Here is a 24,080-nt window from a genome sequence, read left to right as displayed (position 1 = left end):
AATGGTCAAAAACTTCATAGTATAGTATGTCGTCCAAAATTGTCAAAAACGTCATAGTATATCATGTCCTACAAAAATGGTCAAAAATGTCATAGTATAGTATGTCGTCCAAAAATGGTCAAAAACGTCATAGTATAGTATGTCGTCCAAAAATGGTCAAAAAAGTCATAGTATAGTATGTCGTCCAAAAATGGTCAAAAACGTCATAGTATAGTACGTCGTCCAAAAATTGTCAAAAACGTCATAGTATAGCATGTCCTCCAAAAATGGTCAAAAACGTCATAGTATAGTATGTCGTCCAAAAATGGTCAAAATTGGTCAAAAACGTCATAGTATAGTATGTCGTCCAAAAATGGTCAAAAACGTCATAGTATAGCATGTCGTCCAAAAATGGTCAAAAACGTCATAGTAAAGTATGTCGTCCAAAATTGGTCAAAAAGTCATAGTATAGTATGTTGTCCAAAAATGGTCAAAAACGTCATAGTATAGTATGTGTTCCAAAAATGGTCAAAAACGTCATAGTATAGTATGTCGTCCAAAAATGGTCAAAATTGGTCAAAAACGTCATAGTATAGTATGTCGTCCAAAAATTGTCAAAATTGGTCAAAAACATCATTGTATAGTATGTCGTCCAAAAATGGTCAAAAACGTCATAGTATAGTATGTCGTCCAAAAATGGTCAAAAACGTCATAGTATAGTATGTCATCCAAAAATGGTCAAAAACGTCATAGTATAGTATGTCGTCCAAAAATTGTCAAAAACGTCATAGTATAGTATGTAGTCCAATAATGGTCAAAAACGTCATAGTATAGTATGTTGTCCAAAAATTGTCAAAAATGTCATAGTATAGTATGTCGTCCAAAAATGGTCAAAAACTTCATAGTATAGTATGTCATCCAAAATTGTCAAAAACGTCATAGTATAGCATGTCCTACAAAAATGGTCAAAAACGTCATAGTATAGTATGTCGTCCAAAATTGGTCAAAAAGTCATAGTATAGTATGTTGTCCAAAAATTGTCAAAAATGTCATAGTATAGTATGTCGTCCAAAAATGGTCAAAATTGGTCAAAAACATCATAGTATAGTATGTCGTCCAAAAATGGTCAAAAACGTCATAGTATAGTATGTCGTCCAAAAATGGTCAAAAACGTCATAGTATAGTATGTCGTCCAAAAATAGTCAAAAAAGTCATAGTATAGTATGCTGTCCAAAAATGGTCAAAAACGTCATAGTATAGTACGTCATCCAAAAATTGTCAAAAACGTCATAGTATAGCATGTCGTCCAAAAATGGTCAAAATTGGTCAAAAACGTCATAGTATAGTATGTCGTCCAAAAATGGTCAAAAACGTCATAGTATAGTATGTCGTCCAAAAATGGTCAAAAACGTCATAGTATAGTATGTCCTCCAAAAATGGTCAAAAACGTCATAGTATAGTATGTCGTCCAAAATTGGTCAAAAACGTCATAGTATAGCATGTCCTACAAAAATGGTCAAAAACGTCATAGTAAAGTATGTCGTCCAAAATTGGTCAAAAAGTCATAATATAGTATGTTGTCCAAAAATGGTCAAAAACGTCATGGTATAGTATGTGTTCCAAAAATGGTCAAAAACGTCATAGTATAGTATGTCCTCCAAAAATGGTCAAAAACGTCATAGTATAGTATGTCCTCCAAAAATGGTCAAAAACGTCATAGTACAGTATGTCGTCCAAAAATGGTCAAAAATGTCATAGTATAGTATGTCGTCCAAAAATGGTCAAAAACATCATAGTAAAATATGTCGTCCAAAATTGTCAAAAACTTCATAGTATAGCATGTCCTACAAAAATGGTCAAAAACGTCATTGTATAGTATGTCGTCCAAAAATGGTCAAAAACGTCATAGTATAGTATGTCTTCCAAAAATGGTCAAAAACGTCATAGTATAGTATGTCTTCCAAAAATGGTCAAAAACGTCATAGTATAGTATGTCTTCCAAAAATGGTAAAAATTGGTCAAAAACGTCATAGTATAGCATGTCCTCCAAAAATGGTAAAAAACGTCATAGTATAGTATGTGTTCCAAAAATGGTCAAAATTGGTCAAAAACGTCATAGTATAGTATGTCGTCCAAAAATGGTCAAATTTGGTCAAAAACGTCATAGTATAGTATGTCGTCCAAAAATGGTCAAATTTGGTCAAAAACGTCATAGTATAGTATGTCGTCCAAAAATGGTCAAAAACGTCATAGTATAGTATGTCGTCCAAAAATGGTCAAAATTGGTCAGAAACGTCATAGTATAGTATGTCGTCCAAAAATGGTCAAAAACGTCATAGTATAGTATGTCCTCCAAAAATGGTCAAAAACGTCATAGTATAGTATGTCGTCCAAAATTGGTCAAAAACGTCATAGTATAGTATGTTGTCCAAAAATGGTCAAAAACGTCATAGTATAGTATGTGTTCCAAAAATGGTCAAAAACGTCATAGTATAGTATGTGTTCCAAAAATGGTCAAACACGTCATAGTATAGTATGTCCTCCAAAAATGGTCAAAAACGTCATAGTATAGTATGTGTTCCAAAAATGGTCAAAAACGTCATAGTATAGCATGTCCTCCAAAAATGGTCAAAAACGTCATAGTACAGTATGTGTTCCAGAAATGGTCAAAAACGTCAAAGTATAGTATGTTGTCCAAAAATTGTCAAAAACGTCATAGTATAGCATGTCCTCCAAAAATGGTCAAAAACGTCATAGTATAGTATGTCGTCCAAAAATGGTCAAAAATGTCATAGTATAGTATGTCGTCCAAAATTGGTCAAAAACGTCATAGTATAGCATGTCCTACAAAAATGGTCAAAAACGTCATAGTGAAGTATGTCGTCCAAAATTGGTCAAAAAGTCATAGTATAGTATGTTGTCCAAAAATGGTCAAAAACGTCATAGTATAGTATGTGTTCCAAAAATGGTCAAAAACGTCATAGTATAGTATGTGTTCCAAAAATGGTTAAAAACGTCATAGTATAGTATGTCCTCCAAAAATGGTCAAAAACGTCATAGTATAGTATGTGTTCCAAAAATGGTCAAAAACGTCATAGTATAGCATGTCCTCCAAAAATGGTCAAAAACGTCATAGTACAGTATGTGTTCCAGAAATGGTCAAAAACGTCAAAGTATAGTATGTTGTCCAAAAATTGTCAAAAACGTCATAGTATAGCATGTCCTCCAAAAATGGTCAAAAACGTCATAGTATAGTATGTCGTCCAAAAATGGTCAAAAACGTCATAGTATAGCATGTCGTCCAAAAATGGTCAAAAATGTCATAGTATAGTATGTCGTCCAAAAATGGTCAAAAACATCATAATAAAGTATGTCGTCCAAAATTGTCAAAAACTTCATAGTATAGCATGTCCTACAAAAATGGTCAAAAACGTCATTGTATAGTATGTCGTCCAAAAATGGTCAAAAACGTCATAGTATAGTATGTCTTCCAAAAATGGTCAAAAACGTCATAGTATAGTATGTGTTCCAAAAATGGTCAAAAACGTCATAGTACAGTATGTGTTCCAAAAATGGTCAAAAACGTCATAGTATAGTATGTCTTCCAAAAATGGTAAAAATTGGTCAAAAACGTCATAGTGTAGCATGTCGTCCAAAAATCGTCAAAAACGTCATAGTATAGTATGTCGTCCAAAAATGGTCAAAAACGTCATAGTATAGTATGTCGTCCAAAAATGGTCAAAAACATCATAGTATAGTATGTCGTCCAAAAATGGTAAAAAAACGTCATAGTATAGTATGTCTTCCAAAAATTGTCAACATTGGTCAAAAACGTCATAGTATAGTATGTCGTCCAAAAATGGTCAAATTTGGTCAAAAACGTCATAGTATAGTATGTCGTCCAAAAATGGTCAAAAACGTCATAGTATAGTATGTCGTCCAAAAATGGTCAAAAACATCATAGTATAGTATGTCGTCCAAAAATGGTCAAAAACGTCATAGTATATCATGTCGTCCAAAAATGGTCAAAAACATCATAGTATAGTATGTCGTCCAAAAATGGTCAAAAACGTCATAGTATAGTAAGTCGTCCAAAAATGGTCAAAAAACGTCATAGTATAGTATGTCTTCCAAAAATTGTCAACATTGGTCAAAAACGTCATAGTATAGTATGTCGTCCAAAAATGGTCAAAAACGTCATAGTAGTATGTCGTCCAAAAATGGTCAAAAACATCATAGTATAGTATGTCGTCCAAAAATGGTAAAAAAACGTCATAGTATAGTTTGTCTTCCAAAAATTGTCAACATTGGTCAAAAACGTCATAGTATAGTATGTCGTCCAAAAATGGTCAAATTTGGTCAAAATCGTCATAGTATAGTATGTCGTCCAAAAATGGTCAAAAACGTCATAGTATAGTATGTCGTCCAAAAATGGTCAAAAACATCATAGTATAGTATGTCGTCCAAAAATGGTCAAAAACGTCATAGTATATCATGTCGTCCAAAAATGGTCAAAAACATCATAGTATAGTATGTCGTCCAAAATTGGTCAAAAACGTCATAGTATAGTAAGTCGTCCAAAAATGGTAAAAAAACGTCATAGTATAGTATGTCTTCCAAAAATTGTCAACATTGGTCAAAAACGTCATAGTATAGTATGTCGTCCAAAAATGGTCAAATTTGGTCAAAAACGTCATAGTATAGTATGTCGTCCAAAAATGGTCAAAAACGTCATAGTATAGTATGTCGTCCAAAAATGGTCAAAAACATCATAGTATAGTATGTCGTCCAAAAATGGTCAAAAACGTCATAGTATATCATGTCGTCCAAAAATGGTCAAAAACATCATAGTATAGTATGTCGTCCAAAAATGGTCAAAAACATCATAGTATAGTAAGTCGTCCAAAATTTGAAAAAAACATCGTAGTATAGTACAGTGTTTTTCAACCAGTGTGCCGTGGCACACTAGTGTGCCGTGAGGGACCGTCAGGTGTGCCGTGGGAAATTATCCAATTTCACCTAATTAATAAACAAATAATTATTTATATGCAAATAATATGGATATGAATATTAACACTTTGATAAGAATGACTAAATTGTTAATATAGGCTACAGAGTATCATTTTTAAACATTTTTGTTTGGTGGTGTGCCTCCTGATTTTTTCAATGAAAAAAATGTACCTTGTATAGCATGTCGTCCAAAAATGGTCAAAAACGTCATAGTATAGTATGTCGTCCAAAAATGGTCAAAAACGTCATAGTATAGTATGTCGTCCAAAAATGGTCAAAAACGTCATAGTATAGTATGTCGTCCAAAAATGGTCAAAAACATCATAGTATAGTAAGTCGTCCAAAATTTGAAAAAAACATCATAGTATAGTACAGTGTTTTTCAACCAGTGTGCCGTGGCACACTAGTGTGCCGTGATGGACCGTCAGGTGTGCCGTGGGAAATTATCCAATTTCACCTAATTAATTAACAAATAATTATTTATATGCAAATAATATGGATATGAATATTAACACTTTGATAAGAATGACTAAATTGTTAATATAGGCTACAGAGTATCATTTTTAAAAAATTTTGTTTGGTGGTGTGCCTCCTGATTTTTTCAATGAAAAAAATGTACCTTGTATAGTATGTCGTCAAAAATGGTCAAAAACGTCATAGTATAGTATGTCGTCCAAAAATGGTCAAAAACGTCATAGTATAGTATGTCGTCCAAAAATGGTCAAAAACGTCATAGTATATCATGTCGTCCAAAAATGGTCAAAAACATCATAGTATAGTAAGTCGTCCAAAATTTGAAAAAAACATCATAGTATAGTACAGTGTTTTTCAACCAGTGTGCCGTGGCACACTAGTGTGCCGTGATGGACCGTCAGGTGTGCCGTGGGAAATTATCCAATTTCACCTAATTAATTAACAAATAATTATTTATATGCAAATAATATGGATATGAATATTAACACTTTGATAAGAATGACTAAATTGTTAATATAGGCTACAGAGTATCATTTTTAAAAAATTTTGTTTGGTGGTGTGCCTCCTGATTTTTTCAATGAAAAAAATGTACCTTGTATAGTATGTCGTCAAAAATGGTCAAAAACGTCATAGTATAGTATGTCGTCCAAAAATGGTCAAAAACGTCATAGTATAGTATGTCGTCCAAAAATGGTCAAAAACATCATAGTATAGTATGTCATCCAAATTCGTCCAAAATTTTACAAAAATGTCACAGTATAGTATGTCGTCCAAAATTGGCCAAAAACTAAATAGTATTGTTTGTCGTCTAAAATCAATATTTTCCATCTCTGCAGAGAACGTTTACTTTCCTGAGAAGTCACATCAGAGACACTCCGCTGTCTCACCTGAACAATTTTCCATTTAAAATAAACACAATCACTTAAAAGAGTTGTAAATGAGTGTAAAGTTGCAGTTGCAGAGCACACACACACACCTGAGGCCTGCATGCGTTTGATCAGTTTGGACTTAATCCCTCCCCTCCGGCAACAACGGAGGAGGGGGGGGGCGGGGTTATGTCGCCGCACCTTCCACCTTCAACCTGTGCGAGTGGGTGTGGCCCCGATACTGTGAAGGTCTGATGACACATAACGCCAGATCCACGGAGAGGGACAGTCATGGGGAAGACAGGTGGAAGGGGCGACTTTGAATGGGTCTACACGGACCAGCCTCACACGTCGAGAAGAAAAGAAATCCTGGGTAAGAGAGCTGACACGGGACATTTTAGTCTGTTGCCAGGGTAACGTCTCTCCGCTCCGTGTGTGTGTGCGTGTGTGTGTGTGTGATGAAGTAGAAGCGTGTGTTTGTCTCTCTCAGCCGGTTCAACCTGTTTACTAGTAGCCACTGCCTAACGAGCCATTGGTCCACAACGGATGAAGTGTTAGTGCAGACACTCATGCAAACACAACGGGTTTTTTTATTTTTAGTTAAAATACAGTTAAAATACTAAAAGTTAAACCCAAGAAGTGGAAAATATGTAAATGAAAGTTACTACAGTTCGAAATTACTCTGCAAATCAGTATACACGTTAACTTTATATATATAGTTGTGAATGAATGTAAAGTTTTAATCAGCATCATTAAATAATAAATAATTATCCATGTTTGCAGAGATGAATATATACTTTTTTCGTTTCGTTGCTTTCGTAGCACTGAAGTGTACTTTTCATGTGTACTTTGGAAGCTGCTTTTTTGTGCTGCCATCACAAACCAGCCAGAGTGTACACTGTACATATTTGCATTTAAAGGTAAAACTTGATATTTAAATGAAGAAGAAGAAGAAGAAAGACAGCCTGTTTCTTCTTGGTCAAACGAAGAATAAAGTGAAAATCATTATGATGCTGCTGCATCTGTTTAATTTTACCTTTTTTTATTATTTTTTTTATTTTAATTTTTCACGTCTGTTACTCAAAAGAAGAGCAGTGCAGGGCTTTTATTTTCTTGGAAGGAAGTGACTTGGACAATTTTTCAATCCCATCTTCCTCTGTTGTCCAATAACACATTTATCTCTGAAAATTGGTTTAAAAAACTGTATATTTTGGGTTTCTTGGGGGGGGTTAACATGTGGGAAAGGAAGTCTGCAGTATCACCACTACAAGTCATTAATTCTGACAACGTGGACCTTCAAAATAAAATAAAACAAACATCTTTCCTAGTCAGCCATAACATTTAAAGTATTTAGCTACAATAAATATTATTATTGTATTATTGTCGGATCTGCATGGTTCTCAAACCATGGTGCGTGTACCACCAGTGGTACGCGAGCTTCCTCTGGCGGGTACCTCAGAACATTTAGAACTCTCTGTCCATCTCAGTCGAATATCACTATTAGACCAGTGTGTGACGGGTATGTGAGGATATGTCACATATGTCTATTTACGCTACTGTGTTATAACATTGACTATAAGGTATTAAAGGTGGTGTTAAACGCTTGAAAACCACTGGTTTAGATGATCACCTAATAACACGTATTAAACTGCAGTTTAGGTTAAACATTTCCTGGTTGGCTTTTTGTGTGAAACCAGTCTGCCTCTCAGTCTGTCTCCCCCCCCTACACACACACACACACACACACACACACCTTCCTCTGACTTGCATTGATAGCAGGTGCAGCCGACAATGCCTCTGGGCTCACTAGGTAACGAGACACATTCCCTGCTCTTGACAAACACGGAGTACAATGCTATGCATGAAGTGAGAGGAGAGGCTTTTGTTGGAGTCCTGGGAGGATCCTTGGGAAGATTGCCCTTTATTTACAACAACCACATGGGCTTTTCATACACCTCTAAGTTTACAGAAGAGGAAATGTATCCAAAACTTTGGAGTAAACACTACGAGCCCTTCAGTTTATCCATCTTTTTCGGTTTGATTCATCGTGATTTCGGTTCACGTACGTTTCGATACTGTCTTTGAAAAAAGCGTCCAGAAAGGTGAGGGGTTGTTTGACACCTCCAAGCCTTTAATTATTAAAGCGTCTTCTGTTTTAATTCTGCCCAATGGCGCGTGAATGTCAGAGGTCACCTCATCTCTCATCAACACAATCATGTGAGGATATTATAAAGAATTTATGAATGGAATGACAGTAGTCTGCAATAAACGTCTCATTGTTTAACACCTTCAGAGGATGTTAATGTGTGTCAGAATTTGATTGTAACATGATGATTGTACACTTTTGTTTAGTTTTAAAAAAGGGTTTAGATCAACTCATGCAGGCGCAGTCAAATCTCAGATCCTTCCTTGTTAAAATATGAGGCTGAAACCTTTAATATGTCGCAGCAAATTCAATTCAATTCAATTAAATCCAGCAGAAAATGACTTTGGTAGAAGTTGAAGATGCTCTTTTATCATGTTACTTACGTAAATCAGAGGTCATCTTCTGATATAAAATGTACTTGAGTTTTAGAAGTAAATGTATTAAAAAAAGGATTTAGGAAATGTGAATGTTGTACTTAAGTAGAACATGTGTACTTTCCAGTGATGGCCACGTTGCAGAATGTTCCGCGCTGTGGCTTTAAGCAGTTTAAACAATTTATTTTACGATGCCTGGTTACTGATTTATCTACATGCCCTAACGACAACAACACAATGAGATAGCGTGCGGCTATAAAAACATATAAACATGACTTAAAAAGTCACTCTAGGTGAATTTCAAATATTGCAGGGTGCTGAGTTTTGATTTTAAAATGAGTGATCTTAGGGGAGCAGTAGGGAGTTTACCTCTCTTGGCTAAAGTTTAACTCAACGAAAGGGGATTTGATCAGTGGAGGACATAGCGACATGTGGCAGAGAAGCCGCTGAATGCAGCCTTTCAGTTGTCAAGGTGAGCCTGATTTGCACAGATGAGATAATGGAAGTGAGCTGACCGGAAAGGAGGAGACCACATTTGCATATGTTATGTCGGGTGTATGATGCACACAAGTATAGCGCGCTGAGGTGTGGTGAAAGTGCCTTTCATCACATCAAAAATACACTATAATACACACAAATAAAATAAAGGGTAAAAAATACAACAACCCTTAAACACACCTAGAACCATTTTTGTGTTTTTGGCGTTTCTTTTCTAGAATTGTATCCTTTTTTATGTCTATTGTCAAAATACTCACACTCGCACGCTTAGGGACAAAAATGTCCTCATTGAAACTCATTCAAATCACTATTTTTGATGCATCGTGACAAAACTTGGCAATGAGAGGGTTAAAAACTTTTTAAAAATGCATTAATATTGGATATGTAAGGAAAGGACTGATGTTGGTTTAAAACATTAAATTAAAAAAATTACACAATTTTTAGAGATTAATTTGTTTTATGAACACATTTTGGTGCTATAGTTGTTTTAAGGTGACTTTTTTGAAGGCTTTTTTGTTGTGAAATTAACATCATATATTTTTCATACTCATGTCGCAGCAAAATAATAAAATATCATTATTTATATATATACAATATTCATTGTGCAAAATAAATAGGCACAAATAATAATACAGGCTGACTATTTTAGCCATGAGTAATATCTGCAGATCTCGGCATGTTTGCAAATATCCCATAATACATTCTGAAGCCAATATTGTGCCCGGAATATTGTGCATCCCCAGTATTTGACAGGGAGCCAGCGAAGCTGTTGAAGGTCTCGGGGTTATACGATCTCTCCACGTAAAGGGCAGATTATATTTTAAAGGTCATTTGGAACAGCTCTTGTTGAGAATAACACAGAGTTTCCTGTCCCTCAGCAAAACAACACCTCCGCCAATTAACAGTGGCTTTTGTCAGTGGGCTCTTTCCCCCGGAGAGCAGCTGGTATTTTACAGCCTGCCTGATTGTGTTCGCTGGGATCCCCGGCAATTTGTCACGGACTGTAGTGACACGAGATTGACCTGGTAAACAAGCTTCTCTGCAGTATTTATGTCAGACTTCCTTTAAAAAAGAAGAAGAAGAACACACATCTACTATTTCTATCCATTGTTTCCCCTGAACCAATAATTAAGTTTTATGCAAATCTATTTACAGTGTTGTAATGTAACAAACTACAAATACTTTGTTACTGTACTTAAGTACAACATTCACATGCTCTTTGCTTTGTTATTTACATTTCTGGCAACTTGTGCTTTTACTCTACTACATTTCTGTGAACTATCTTTGTTACTACCAAATAAAATCAGAAGAAGAGTTGGTAATCTGTATGTATATAGACAAAGTACATTTAATATCAGAAAATTGCCTTTGATACAGTAAGTGTCATATACTTAAAGATTTTTACTTAAGTAATATTATAAAAAAAGTGTCTCAAGCGTCACCTTTTAGATACTTTATACAAGGCCTCTGTTTCTCATCAACCCCCTTTTTTCTACCCACTTCTCTCCTCAGCCAAATACCCGGAGATCAAGTCACTCATGGGTCCAGATCCCCAGTTGAAGTGGGTCGTATCAGGCATGGTCCTCACGCAGATCCTGGCCTGCTACCTGGTCCACGACCTCTCCTGGAAGTGGATCTTCTTCTGGGCGTACACCTTCGGAGGCTGCATCAACCACTCGCTGACGCTGGCCATCCACGACATCTCTCACAACGTGGCCTTCGGCAACAAGCTGGCAAAGTGGAATCGCTGGTTCGCCATGTGGGCCAACGTGCCCATCGGACTGCCCTACTCCGCCTCTTTCAAGAAGTATCACATCGACCACCATCGGTATCTGGGCGGCGACAAGCTGGACGTCGACATCCCCACAGACCTTGAGGGATGGTTCTTCTGCACGCCGGCCAGGAAGGTCCTGTGGCTCTTCCTTCAGCCCTTGTTTTATGCCCTGCGCCCGTTGTTGGTCAATCCTAAACCGCTGTGTCAGCTAGAGGTCCAGAACGCACTCGTTCAGCTCATGGCAGATTTACTCATCTACCATCTGTGGGGGGTGAAGCCCATTGTTTACCTCATTGCAGGGTCCATCCTGTGCATGGGACTGCATCCCATTTCGGGACACTTCATCGCCGAGCACTACATGTACCTGAAGGGACACGAGACGTACTCGTACTACGGGCCGCTGAATCTGATCACCTTCAACGTCGGGTATCACATGGAGCACCACGACTTCCCCAGCATACCTGGCAGTAAACTACCTCAGGTGAGACGTGCGCCGCGTCATTAAATCATGACTAATATTCCATTGGGTAAACTCTGGACCTGAGCTAATTCCTTCTCGCTGAGACAAATGTTGGTCACAGTTCGAGTACGAGGACGGTTACAACACACTGATAAAACGGAGGCCTTTCTTGTCTTTCAGAATCCAAGCAAAAAGGATTCTGCATTTTTTAGATGTAAGGGCGCTTTCACACCAACAGCAGTTGGTGCGCACCAAACGATCCATTCGAACCAAAAACTCTAGTTCGTTTCGTTTTCGTTGGTGTGAAAGCATCAATCGCACTCGGGTCCGCACCAAATCAAGCGGACCGAGACCGCCAAAAAGAGGTGGACTCGGTCCGCTTGACTCCGCACCAAATGTCACACTCTGGTGTGGTCCCTCTGGTGAGAACTCGGGTCCAAACCATATTCTGCAGTAAATGCCATGGACATAGCCTATCTTGTAGGTCTCTGGAGCAATCTTCGCCTCATAGTTACCACGACCACATTCATGAAAATAGCGCGTCTCCTCTGCCTGAAATATTTGATATTTTGCCAAAAAGGGCCAATACAGAGAATGTAATAAACGAAGACCAGAGCAAGTAGCAATGTGCGAACGTGTTGCTCCATAGTGAGTCAAAATTGGCGCTTTTCTACCGGAATATATATACACATTGATGAAACGTCAATCGTGCCAATTTTGGTTCGTTTGCTGGTGTGAAAGCGGACCACACTGGAGTCATATGTTGCATAATAACAATTGTATTGCCTGGTGCGGATCAAATAATCGAACTAGTGGTGTGAAAGCGCCCTAAGACACTACTTTGTCACCGATTGAAGTGATGAAGAGATTCACTGCTGCCTTTTGACACAGCTGACTTTAATGCAGCCTGTCCCGATGAGCCTCTTTTGTCATACACCGCCGTTTAAAAGTTTTAAAAGTCACACTTTTATTCATCAAAAGAGTTGCAAAATGAATAGAAAATATAGTCAATACATTAACAACATTAGAAATAATGATTTTTCTTCAAAATAAATTCAGCTGTGCTAACATCATTGCACAAGGGTTTTCTAATCATCCAACAGTCTTCTAACGCGATTAGCAAACACAATGTACCATTAGAACACTGGAGAGAAATGGGCCTCTATACACCTATGTACATATTCCATTAAAAACCAGACGTTTGCAGCTAGAATAGTCGTTTACCACATTAACAATGTATAGAGTGTATTTCTGATTCATTTAATGTTATATTCATTGAAAAAAAAAAGAAGAGCTTTTCCTTCAAGTGACCCCAAACTTTTGAACGGTCGTGTATGTTTAATTATTTAGTATTTTGAATGGCACCCATTGTGCCCCATTAATTATTTAACTGTTAAAATGAATGAGGATCTGAAAGTCGGTCTTTGCTCCTGCTTAACAAAGACAACAAAAGTCACAACACTGAGCCATTGAAAGGCTTGAAAAGACAGCGTCTACTTTGCATCCTCGCTGACGACCCTCATTTGCTTGTTTTGCTAGGTGAAGAAAATCGCTGCAGAGTATTACGATTCGCTGCCTCAACACACGTCCTGGATCCGGGTCCTGTGGGACTTTGTGTTCGACGACAGCATCGGCCCTTACGCCCGGATCAAGCGGAAGTACGTCGTCAACAAGCAGGGATGAACGCGACTGTGACTGATGATAAAGGAATTTGAATTTCAGTTGTAAAAAAAACCCAGAAACATTTGGACCAAATCAGTAATATTCTAGTTTATAGACTTTTTTTTGTTTGTTTTCACTGTATCTACTGTACATAGGTAATGGACGGTGTTAATTTCGTCCCTATGGATAAACGCGCACATTTACAGACAGTTTGTACAGCTATTGCGATTTTCCTCGTCCCATTATTTATTCATGCATAAACACTTTGTAAAGATGGAAGTCTTTTTACCGGGAAGTGACGTTAATATAAAGCATACATATTTATATAGTATTGAATTTGAACACCCGTGTTCCTTGCAAGACAAAGGTCGCGCGCATTCTCAAGCAGATATGGATTCACCGCCTCTGTCGATTCCTTATCTGTCTGCAAACATTACATCAGGCCTCTTAAGTTAAGGATTGTGAGAATTAAGGCACCACAACGACCCGGTGACCCACAATTTACCACCACGTAAAAACACGGCGGGAAAACAAACGTTAAACACTTACTTTTGCGGTTTTTCTTCTTCTCGATACCTCATTTGGCTTCCTGCAGACAACGACAGAATAGATGTCTGCCCTTTATTGTGACACGGTTGAATGACCCTAGTGGTGTTTTTGTGGCTGTAAAACCTCATTATTAAATCGTTGTTATTGTTTTGCTCCTGGCAGTAGTGACAGAAAAGTGTACAGCAGAGTGTGCGAGTCATTGCCGCAAATATTCAATGGTACACAATAAAATCCCACAAACAGCTGCCTGAACTGTGCACCAGCACAAAAAAGTGTGTTGTGATAAAGTGAAGGAGAAAAAAAAAAAAGAATAAATCTAAAAGTAATGAGCATTTGGGGGAAAAAAAGTGATCACATCAGAGTTTTTGTCCGTTTGTACAAACAATTTGAATAACCATCATGTGTTGTTTCTGTTTAAATGCTCAATGATATAAAAACCGACAAAGGATCTTTATAAGAGGATTTTACTATAAAGAAATGAGTTTGTGGTTGATTTGTTGTCTCCTGCCTGATTTTTGGTATCTTTTTACCCACTCGACACCACAAACCACACAGTGTAAGACCTTAAGTTCTGTTTTCAAGCTTCAACAAACCCTTTAAAGTTGTGATGTCTTCACCAATGATCCACTGGAGTCATAAACACAGCATCGTTGCATTAAATTGCATCATTAGAAAGTGAGGATAAGACGGTGTGAACTGTAACTTAAGCCCTACTTTTACATCATGTCCCAGTGCCTGCGGTGCAAGAGAAGAGACTTAGTGTGAAATCCTAGCGTTTGAAAATGATTAACCTCTAATGATGAGATTACTAACTGTAACAGATACCAAACGCCTTGAGGAACGACAATGGCTTTCATACGAAGGAGTATTAGGGCCAAACTGAAGAAATGTTCTTCTTTTGAGAATTAAGTCGTATTATTATGAGAATAAAGTAATGTTATGAGAATAAAGTCGTATTATTAGGAGAATAAAGTCTTAATATTATGAGAATAAAGTCGTAATCTTTTAAGAATAAAGTTGTATTATGAGAATAAATTCATATTATGAGAATAAAGTCTTAATATTATGAGAATAAAGTCATATTATGAGAATAAAGTTGCATTATTATGAGACTACAGTAACGTTATGAAAATAGTCTTGATATTATGAGAATAAAGTTATGTTATGAGAATGAAGTCTTAATATTATGAGATTAAGGTTTCAATATTATGAGAATAAAGTCATATTATGAGAATAAAGTCTTAATATGTGAAAAAAGTCTTATGAGAATAATGTCTTAATATTATGAGAATAAAATAATAGCAGAATAAAGTCTTAATATTATGAGAATAAAGTAATATTAGCAGAATAAAGTCTTAATATCGTGAGAGTAAAGTAAAGTAATAATCTAATCTAATAATCTAAAGTAATAATCTTTCAAGAATGAAGTCATTTTATGAGAATAAAGTCGCAATTAATATTCACGCAAAATCTCAGATAGGAACACAAAGCATTTTGTGAAATTACTTTTTGGTTTATGCTTCATCCCAGACTTCACAAATAAAGAAATACTTCATATTTTTAGTCACATCAGCAATGCATAATCTTTAACATCAGGACTTTGAAAAAAATCATGCAAAAAAAAAACGAAGTCTGTTTGGAAGAAAGAATCACACATACTTGGAGAAAACCATCTCTATTGTGGAGAGTCTGTGTGCTGCTGCCATTTAATAACAATACATTTAATAGTATTACGAGTTTAGTATCTTAAAATTACGATTTTATTCTCGAAAGATTACATTTCTTTCCTCTCTTCAGTTCGGCCCTAATACTCCTGTCGTACCCAAAAGAAAGCGCTTAAAGAAACGCATTAAGGGTTTATTCTAATGCTACGAAATCCTAGCTTTTCATTTCAAAGTGATTACACACTTATAAGAACATATGTGTTGCTTGTGTCCTAAAAATGACACACTGTTAGCCTTAAATGTCAGAGGCTCCCCATTAAATTGGAGTTTCCCTTCAAACCTGGACACCAGTGAGGACTTTTCTGTAGAGTTGGATCTCTCCCACGGCTTCTTCACAGCATCTAGTGAGGAGGACAGTAGCAATCTTAGAATGTATGTATATCTTAAGATGCATTATATAGTGTGTGTTTTATATATGAAGTATAAAAACTACCACCTGGATAAAATGGTTGGGTACCTGTTGAGTTGCGACCTGATCCCCGACCACTGCACAAAAAACACAAGCACTTCCTCAGATATGAGGCACACACACACACACACGTAGTTTTCAGTTTGAATGAGTTTACTTCCAACGTTTTTTTTTTGTAGTTTTTTTTTTTTTTTTTTTTTAAATCAGAACGTAGTCGAGAGCGGACAGAGTGGATAGAACGCAACAACCGATATTCGACCAAACTCTTCCTGCAAAGACACATTTAACTACCATCATATACGACCTACCAGTCACTTTCTGCACATTCTTTCCTAGGTCACATTTCCATTATTGCCCGAGCAACAACCCTCCTTTATTTATGTATTTTAAAATCACATTGCTACCATTATCAAGACCAACATTTCATATATTATTATTATTATTGACAGGGGGGGGGAATCTTCATGGAAACAAACCACCACAATAAATGCACCACCTTTTAGTACTCATTTTTTTGTTTGTTTGTTAAAAATCAAATGAAAAATTCATATTGGAGACGGGAGGTTTCATGCATACTTGGTGGCTTCACAAAGCATAGGATGACTAAACAGATACTACATTGTTTAACATCTATGTAAAAATCCAGGTGGCACATTTACAGCTTACGGGCTGTTTTATGAACGATGACCCCCCCCCCCCCCAAAAATTTTCAATCATCTCTCGAATCTATCTCTAAATCCTTCACTCATTTCTCTTCCTTTTACGCTTTGAATGGAGGAAAGAGGTAATTTCAGCGGGCTAATTGTCGTTCAAACACGTTTCCATTATCCCAGGAGAGAAAAGGACACACAACACCAGTATGAACAAGGTACATTGTTGTTGTTTTTTTTTTTTTTTAAATAATACGCCGGTTGTGGGCAGGTGAGTCTGCAGCACCATTTTTGCCCATATTGTGCTTGTTGTCATCAAATAGTGAAAAAAAGTGAATTAAAATAAAGAAGAAGAACGGAAATTAAGTAGTGGACATAAATGGTGTGCAAGGTTCCTTTTTTCCTTCTATAATAGTAAAATACTCATCGTTGTCAACAGCATCGTCACCACAGTTTTTTTTTTCTTTTTTAAATAATAATAATAATAATAATAAAACAGTAAAAACTTAGAAAACAAAAATCTTCTTTTAAGACTGAACAGAGAACAAAGAGCTGCAACACTGGGCTGACTGAGTCTATCGTAGGTGCACAGAGAGGAACACAACACCAAACTCGGCACAAATGTCTGTCCATCCCCTCCATTCTTTCATCTGCACGTTTTCTTCTCCCCTGCTGAGTTCATCAGTCCTTTCATCGTTCTTTCTCCGTCCATTTCTCTTCCTCCACCTGCTGCAGACTCAAATGTTGGCACAACATCTCTGCAACTTGCGTCGTCTCGTATTTGCGATGGTCACAGAAACATTGAGAGAACATTCCTTGGTCCTCGTGCGTCGGTGCATCTGCATGTCCATCCTCCTCTAGCTCCTCCCCCTCGCTCTCCCTCCTGCCGTTGCTCGGGTGAGATTAGGACGTACTGATTCTGCCAATTTCTTGTCTGATGGCTGCAAAGATGAGAAAGCGGCGTTAAAAAGGCGTCCACAGCAATGTGGTCGGCTGTTTTTTGTTTTTTTTTAAATACAAAAAACATGTTCTTACCATTAATTATTTCATCTTTCACCTTATGCAATTCACGTACAACTTCGTCCAAAATTTCCTGCCGAACAAAACCTGCACGTGAGTCTTTTTCCAACAACACAGGGTGTGAAAGATCATCTCAGCTCAACAGATAATTGATGTGACAATAGGGTGCAAAATGATACCGACCTGTTTCATCCTGTCAAACTCTGTGTCTGATTCACTAGTGCTGCCAATTGGCCTCACTCTGCAACACAAACCCGAAAATGATATCGTTACATAGCGAGTAGAAGATGGCGAACTGCAACTTAACCCCCGGTTTTACTCGTTTTTCTTTTTAATATCAGTGCCTGTGGTGCACGAGAAGAGATTTACTGTGAAATCCTAGTGGTTAAAGGTCCAGTGTTTAAAAATGAACTATCTTGGGTGGATTGAACCTTTAAAACTTTAAAACATTTAGACAAAGTAGTATTTTTGTGGAATCAACCTTTAAATCTTGGGAGAGAGAGAGAGAGGGATTCATAAGCCCCTTCCCTTCCATGCTTCCAAACACCTGTTTCTAACAGCCAAAAACAGGTGAAAAACAGAGAAAGCAAGGTATTTAAAGTTGTCATATTTCAAGAACGGTTGATCATACAGATTACATTTTAGTTTGTGAGAGAGTCAGGAGGCTTTAAGGAGCTCCCACATTTAAATTTGTGAAGAGCGGGTGTGAATTGACAGAGAAATTACAGTTTTAATATCACCCTCGTCTTCATTTAAAAAAAAAAAAAACAAAAAAAAAAACAAATAAGCTGAGTTTTAACATGGGAGTCAATGGGAGGTTTGACCAGAACTCTCTATGCTTTTATGTGACTTTAATGTACTGAAACAACACACAGGGCTAGACAACAACCATAGCAATGTTTTTATATCAAATTGTCAGTGTAGGTTGGAAATTGTGGGCAGAAGAAGAGTTTGTTTAGAGATTTTCGTGATTATTTTCATTATTAAATCTGAAGACGTCCAAAAAAAAAAAAATACAAAACTTAAACTGTGATTGTTTAAAAACCGTAATAAGTATCAAAACTATGATTTAGCTGAGAAAAGTCTCAAGTCTTGTGACCCGTTGAAAGTTTTAACCAAGTCTCTACGTTAAGGTATGACGACACTGTGAGGCTCCGAAGTGGGCTGTGATTAAATAATTTTTTAAACCGTTTCCCATTCACGTGTATGTGGAAATAGGATTTTTATCGCCATGGTAACTTGAAATGCTTAGAAAAATCAAAACACCATTCCCGATCAAACTGCTGTAATGGTAAAATTCAGTGTCTCAGAGCTACATTTGCTCATCACCCATACCAGCCGAACACAGAATACCAGGTCCTTTGTGTATAGTGTATTATGTATTGTGTCTAGCCTGCACTTTGTCTATTGGAGGAATAGCCTATAGCTAGGCAGACACTGCTGTTTTGCAGTAAGCTCGGAGAACACTTATAGGAACATACTTATTGGTCGTATTCTCAAAGTCCAACAGTAAACTCTCCTAAAAGTGTGTCTTAAATATGGGTGGGCCTTAAATATCAGCGGCTCCCTATTATATTTCCTTTCACACCTGGACACGAGTGAGGACTTTTCTGCAGAGTTGGATCGCTCCCATGGCTTCTTCACAGCATCTAATGAGGAGGACATTAGCAATCTTAGATGCTTACGATGCATTATATAGTGCGTTATATAAATATATATAAATAGTATAAAAACCTGGTGTGTACCTGTTGAGTTCTGACCTGATCCCCGACCACCGGAGTCGTCCTAGAAGGAGTAAAAGAAAGTGGTTACAACCTCTTTTACTGGAAGTTTGGAGTCCAAGTGAAAACTAAACCTTGCTGTATTTTACTATTAAAGTGTTAATATCGTGTGATCTCAACATAAAGCTCATGCAGTTTTGTGTAGCCAATCACGACTAATGCTTCAAGAGCACAAAACCATAGAATACCAAGACTGTGATCTTGTGTTAATGCCTAATAAGCTTCGGCTTCAGCCTACGCTAACGTTTGAATTTTACGTAAACTTACTTCATCAGGTTTCTCTGAAGCTTTCCGTCTGTGAGAGAGGGCAGAGTGAGCACACGAGCAAACAGTGAGAGAAACACAACACAGAGAATGTAACGTCGACAGGACATTTGAAAGCATTTCATCACAAGAGCAAATTTCCTGTTGGAGATCAATAAAAAAAACAAAAAACAGTTGAAAACAGGAAGAGTAAAAACAAATGAAAATTGGGTAATAGGCTTTTTTATGTGTTTGTCTATGATGATGAAAAAGGGGAAAGTGCATATATGGGTGTGGCTGTTTGACCTGCGAGCTAGTAAGGCATTCATCTCTTGCATCAGTCCCTCCCCACCACCACCACTGCCACCACTAGACCGGTTGGAGTCACTTTTGCCACTGGAGCCGGGCGGACTGCTTTCATCCTGGGGAGAACATTAGAAACATTAGTTTTGGTTCCCCTTAACACCTAAGCCTCAAAATGTCCGTCTGGACGTTTGTTTTTGCTTATTTTGACCAAATAAAAGGGCCAAAACCAAACATTTTAAATTTGAACAGTATAAAACACATTTAAATTAAGATTCATGTTTGAGTCTTTGTCTCAAGGTGCAAAAACAGGTCACCGCACGAGTAGAGCTGCAACTCCATAAAATGTTAAAAAAACGTTGATCAGTGTTTGTCAAACCTGGACATTTTTTGTCCACAAACTAAAATGATTCAGTTTTAATTATTTCTTTGTTATGTGGAGCAAAGAAACGGAGAAAATATTCACATTTAAGAAGCTAAAACAATCAGAAATCTTGCTTTAATCATGAAAAAAGCTATAGCTCTAAGCACGAGTGAAATTACCGCAATAACCACACATTGGCTTTGACGTGCAACTTCTCAGCTTTCAGAAACCCTTGGACATTTTTCCAAACTGTAATGCAAGCTACGGTAATGTACGGTAAAGTGCGCTTGAGCAAATGTGCCGTCTGCGATTACACTCGGTGTTAAAGGGTTAAATGATCTGATTCTAATGATTCAGTAACATCGAAAACAACTGCTTTACAAGTCACTAGTTTGTGTGTCACATATAAAAGTGAGGAGGTACTATATTGTAATGGAAAACCAACCAAACCATGGAGTGGAAAGGCGGCATAACACTGAATCTACACCTCCTTACCCTATGTACTTTCCGTAGTTTGGCTCCAGCCAACGCTGCAGCCAGTCCTGAGGGTTGTTGGTGCTGGGCTCCTGGTGGACCCCCAGGAGGCCCCCCGCAGGTGGGCAGCGGAGGGGGCATGGGTGGGGGCACCGCCATCGGAGGCGGTGGACCCGGTGGCGGAGGTGGCGCTGGAGGCCCAGCGAGGGGAGCTGGAGCTACAGCGGGAGGAGGCGCCACAGAGAGCATGGCAGGGTGACCTGCAGAGACAGGGGGGCCTGGGAGGAGCAGAATCACAGATCTGTCAATGGCTGCTCACTTTATTGAACCGTCTCACGCTCTTTGGAAGAAGATGCACACGCTCACCGTTTGACACCTGGTTGCTGCTCAGTGCGACTCATTTGAAGGATTTCAAATGTTGGAAATGTATTAATTTATTAAATAATATTAATTTACACAGTAGGTACTGCACACAACACATACAGGTTTTTCCTTCTGCTGTGGATTAGCCTCACTCTCTCACACTATGTTTTTATGTAACTGCAACTGGGCGTGTTCTGATCACTATGCAAACAATCCTCATATACCGGAACAGAAATTTGTTTGTTAAACACTCGTGTGGGTAAAGTTGTGTGGCTTTATGGCTTCATGTATTGTGTGCACATGCACCTGTAGAACAATGATGCGTACATTAGAGACTCACCTTTCACACACACAAGCACATACATAACATATATATACTATAATATGTCGTGTCCCTCTTGTTGAGAGACCACCTCCTCCTCTCTCCTCCTCATACTTACTGCTGATGGCCACAGGGGCCTGCTGGGGGACGGGGGAGGGGGTCTTCTTGGGCGATCCCCCGTCCGATATTGCAGTGCAAGTGGGGGGCGAGGAGGAAGTGATGGTGTGGGGTTGGGCCTGCTGCTGCTGCTGCTGCTGGTGGTGCTGGTACACCTGCTGCTGGTACACCTGCTGCTGATGTGGTTGAACTTGTGGTGGTGGCTGTTGCAGATGCTGCTGAGAGTGAAAGGCGGGTGGGTACTGGGGCTGGGGAGCTGCGAGGGGAGGCTGGGGGACGCCCTCGCAGGGCTGGGGAGCACGTGGAAGATGCTGAGAATGAGGAGAGTAGGATTCGTCCGGCTGGCCGTTGGACTGAGCGTGGGTGGACGGGTGGTGCTGGACGAACTGGTGAGGGACGGTCATGGCGCCTTGGTCGTGGGGCGGCGGCGGCTTCATCCTGGTGCTCGGGGGCTGGAGGGGGTGAGCCACCGGGAGAATGGGCTGCGGAGGCAAACCCTGTTTCACGGGCATCGCCATCATGATGGGTGGGGAGGAGGAGGGGGGCAGCTGGGCGTACATTTGCTGCAAATGAGAGGCGGACCAGGTGCCATGTTTCGGGGGGAGCATGATTTCTTGTTGTTGTTGTTGATGCAGAAGGAGGTGGCGAGCAGCTGTGGGAGGAGAAAGGGGGATATGACGGACCTGGCGGCCCTGGGTGATCACTCCTCCCTGGACTGGGGAAAAAGCTGAGGCGAGCGAGGTGGAGAGCTGTGAGGAGAGCTGGGCCTTAGCTGCCTCTCTCTCCTGAGAAGGAGAGGAGGAGGTGGAGGAGGGAGGAGAGGAGGAGGCGGCCACGCGGACGTAGGAAGGTGGCAGTGTGCTAGCTCTGTACTGTCTGTACTCGGGAGGAGTGTCTGGGTGGATGGGAGGAGTGGAGACTTTATATTGGAGAGTGGAAACGACTGTGGCGGACAGAGAGGAGAGAGAGAGAGAGAGAGAGAGAGAGAGATGCAGACGAAGAGGAGGACGAAGGAGGGCAACAAACAAAGGAAAACAGAAAAGAGAAAAACGTGAGAAGAATGAAAAGCAATCAACTGATAAACCAAGCAAGTAAAAAGATGAAAAAAATCAGGAGCAATCCAAAACACGGAAGCAATAATAAGCAAATAAGAAAGAATCAAAATCATCATAAAAAAGAACAAGCAGCAGAATGCAAACATGACTGAGCCATGATCAGAGAGCATATGGCGTTTTCCCTCCAACAAATAGCTGGAAGAGAGAGATGGCAGTGGCAGCATGTTGCAGGGACGGGTGGGTGCTGATATTGCAGGGACAAAGGAGAGGATGTTTAAGTCTCTGTGTGTCTTTAGAGGCAGACTTGAACATTTATATGTGTGTATGAATCAAATGATAAAAAGAAAAAAAAAAAGCATAAAAGTAAAGGCATACAGACCGGGGAGCGCTGGTCAACAACTAAAAGGTGGGAAACACTTACACAAACAACACTGGGGAAGCCAGGGTTTGAAAGCTCGGGTAATTATTAATGACGACATCACCGCTTTGCTTTGGAAACAAACTGTGAGCTTTGTCTGACCCCGACACCTGCACCGTTTAAAAAAAACAAACCCCGATCAAATATCCATATATGACATCGAGAGTCGACCGCAGGTTTGTTTAAAGTGTGCGTGTGTGTGTGTCGCTCGTAGAATCTGCTGCCTTCAACTCAGTTCGGTGTCCAGACCAGCGTTGTGTGCGAGTGCATTCAGTGGGTGTGGGAATGTTTGTTTAGGCCTCACCTGATCCAGACGTCCGCCGCTCCCTCTCCTTGTGCGCCTGCATCTGATGTTGCTCCATCATCCTATGAAACGCAAGGACGTCGTGTTGTTCTTAAAAATCTTAAAAGTGACCCTCCGTGTACAACGCCGTCATCAGGACACTTGATGACGGATCAGGATGCTTGTAATGTGCGGTGTTAGAATTATTTAAAATGAAAATTGTTTAAAAAACGCTGTGGTAATTAGGATACATTGAAAGTAATATCCAGGAAATATCTCAGTAATTCACATACTGGGCATTTTTAAATTATTCCGTATAACTTGTGTTTTAATTACAGTATGTATGTGTGTCATGTTAAGTGATGTTAAGCGAAGACGGTCGGGGGGGAAATTATACCTTCGTTGTGCCTCATTGTCGTCCGAGGACGGCCCATTTTGGCGCTGAACGACTGGACCTGGAAGACGACAAAATAATAATAATAAATCCACCACATAAATGCAAAACTCCAAGTAACCAACTCTTAAAAGCCTTTGACTGTGAACTTTAATTGAGGATTGTAAAGACAATTTATGATGAGTGAGGGCATTTAAAAAATAGTTTGTTTTAATTTGTTTTTTGGGGAAGGTTTTCCTCGTTTTTAGTAGTTTAGTTTTTTTTTGTAATATGGAGTATTTGTCAGGAGCAAGATTCAAAAAGGTCACAATAAGTATTGTGTCATAAAAACCCAATGCCTCCACGTCTACACAGTGTTTCCTCTCTCC

The 24,080-nt window shown here is 38.8% G+C and overlaps 2 protein-coding genes across 4 annotated transcripts in view; one reads left to right on the top strand and one right to left on the bottom strand.

Moving 5' to 3' along the window:
- Window positions 1-6,620: 6,620 nt before the first annotated feature.
- Window positions 6,621-13,264, top strand: degs2 (delta(4)-desaturase, sphingolipid 2; the record flags this gene model as incomplete). Its single annotated transcript, XM_083910696.1, has 3 exons — window positions 6,621-6,702; window positions 10,860-11,602; window positions 13,121-13,264. 3 exons carry the CDS (start codon window positions 6,621-6,623, stop codon window positions 13,262-13,264), a joined length of 969 nt encoding a protein of 322 aa, XP_083766822.1.
- Window positions 13,265-16,611: 3,347 nt separating this feature from the next.
- evla (Enah/Vasp-like a) overlaps window positions 16,612-24,080 on the bottom strand; it is a 34,992-nt gene continuing 27,523 nt past the window's right edge. For all 3 annotated transcript variants that reach the window (XM_083903361.1, XM_083903360.1, XM_083903362.1), the window contains 11 exons: window positions 23,716-23,773; window positions 23,340-23,401; window positions 21,564-22,505; window positions 20,782-21,038; window positions 19,926-20,041; window positions 19,644-19,671; window positions 19,341-19,380; window positions 19,184-19,244; window positions 17,779-17,836; window positions 17,611-17,668; window positions 16,612-17,516 (listed from right to left, as the gene is read on the bottom strand). In XM_083903361.1, the coding sequence (XP_083759487.1) occupies window positions 17,479-17,516; window positions 17,611-17,668; window positions 17,779-17,836; window positions 19,184-19,244; window positions 19,341-19,380; window positions 19,644-19,671; window positions 19,926-20,041; window positions 20,782-21,038; window positions 21,564-22,505; window positions 23,340-23,401; window positions 23,716-23,773 (1,718 nt within the window). In that variant the 3' untranslated portion in view covers window positions 16,612-17,478. The remainder of the gene's footprint in view (window positions 17,517-17,610; window positions 17,669-17,778; window positions 17,837-19,183; window positions 19,245-19,340; window positions 19,381-19,643; window positions 19,672-19,925; window positions 20,042-20,781; window positions 21,039-21,563; window positions 22,506-23,339; window positions 23,402-23,715; window positions 23,774-24,080) is intronic.

The sequence above is a fragment of the Microchirus variegatus genome, assembly GCF_963457635.1.
Source record: "Microchirus variegatus genome assembly, chromosome: 2".
In the NCBI taxonomy this organism is placed as follows: Eukaryota; Metazoa; Chordata; class Actinopteri; order Pleuronectiformes; family Soleidae; genus Microchirus; species Microchirus variegatus.
This window is presented reverse-complemented; position numbering and strand designations above follow the sequence as displayed.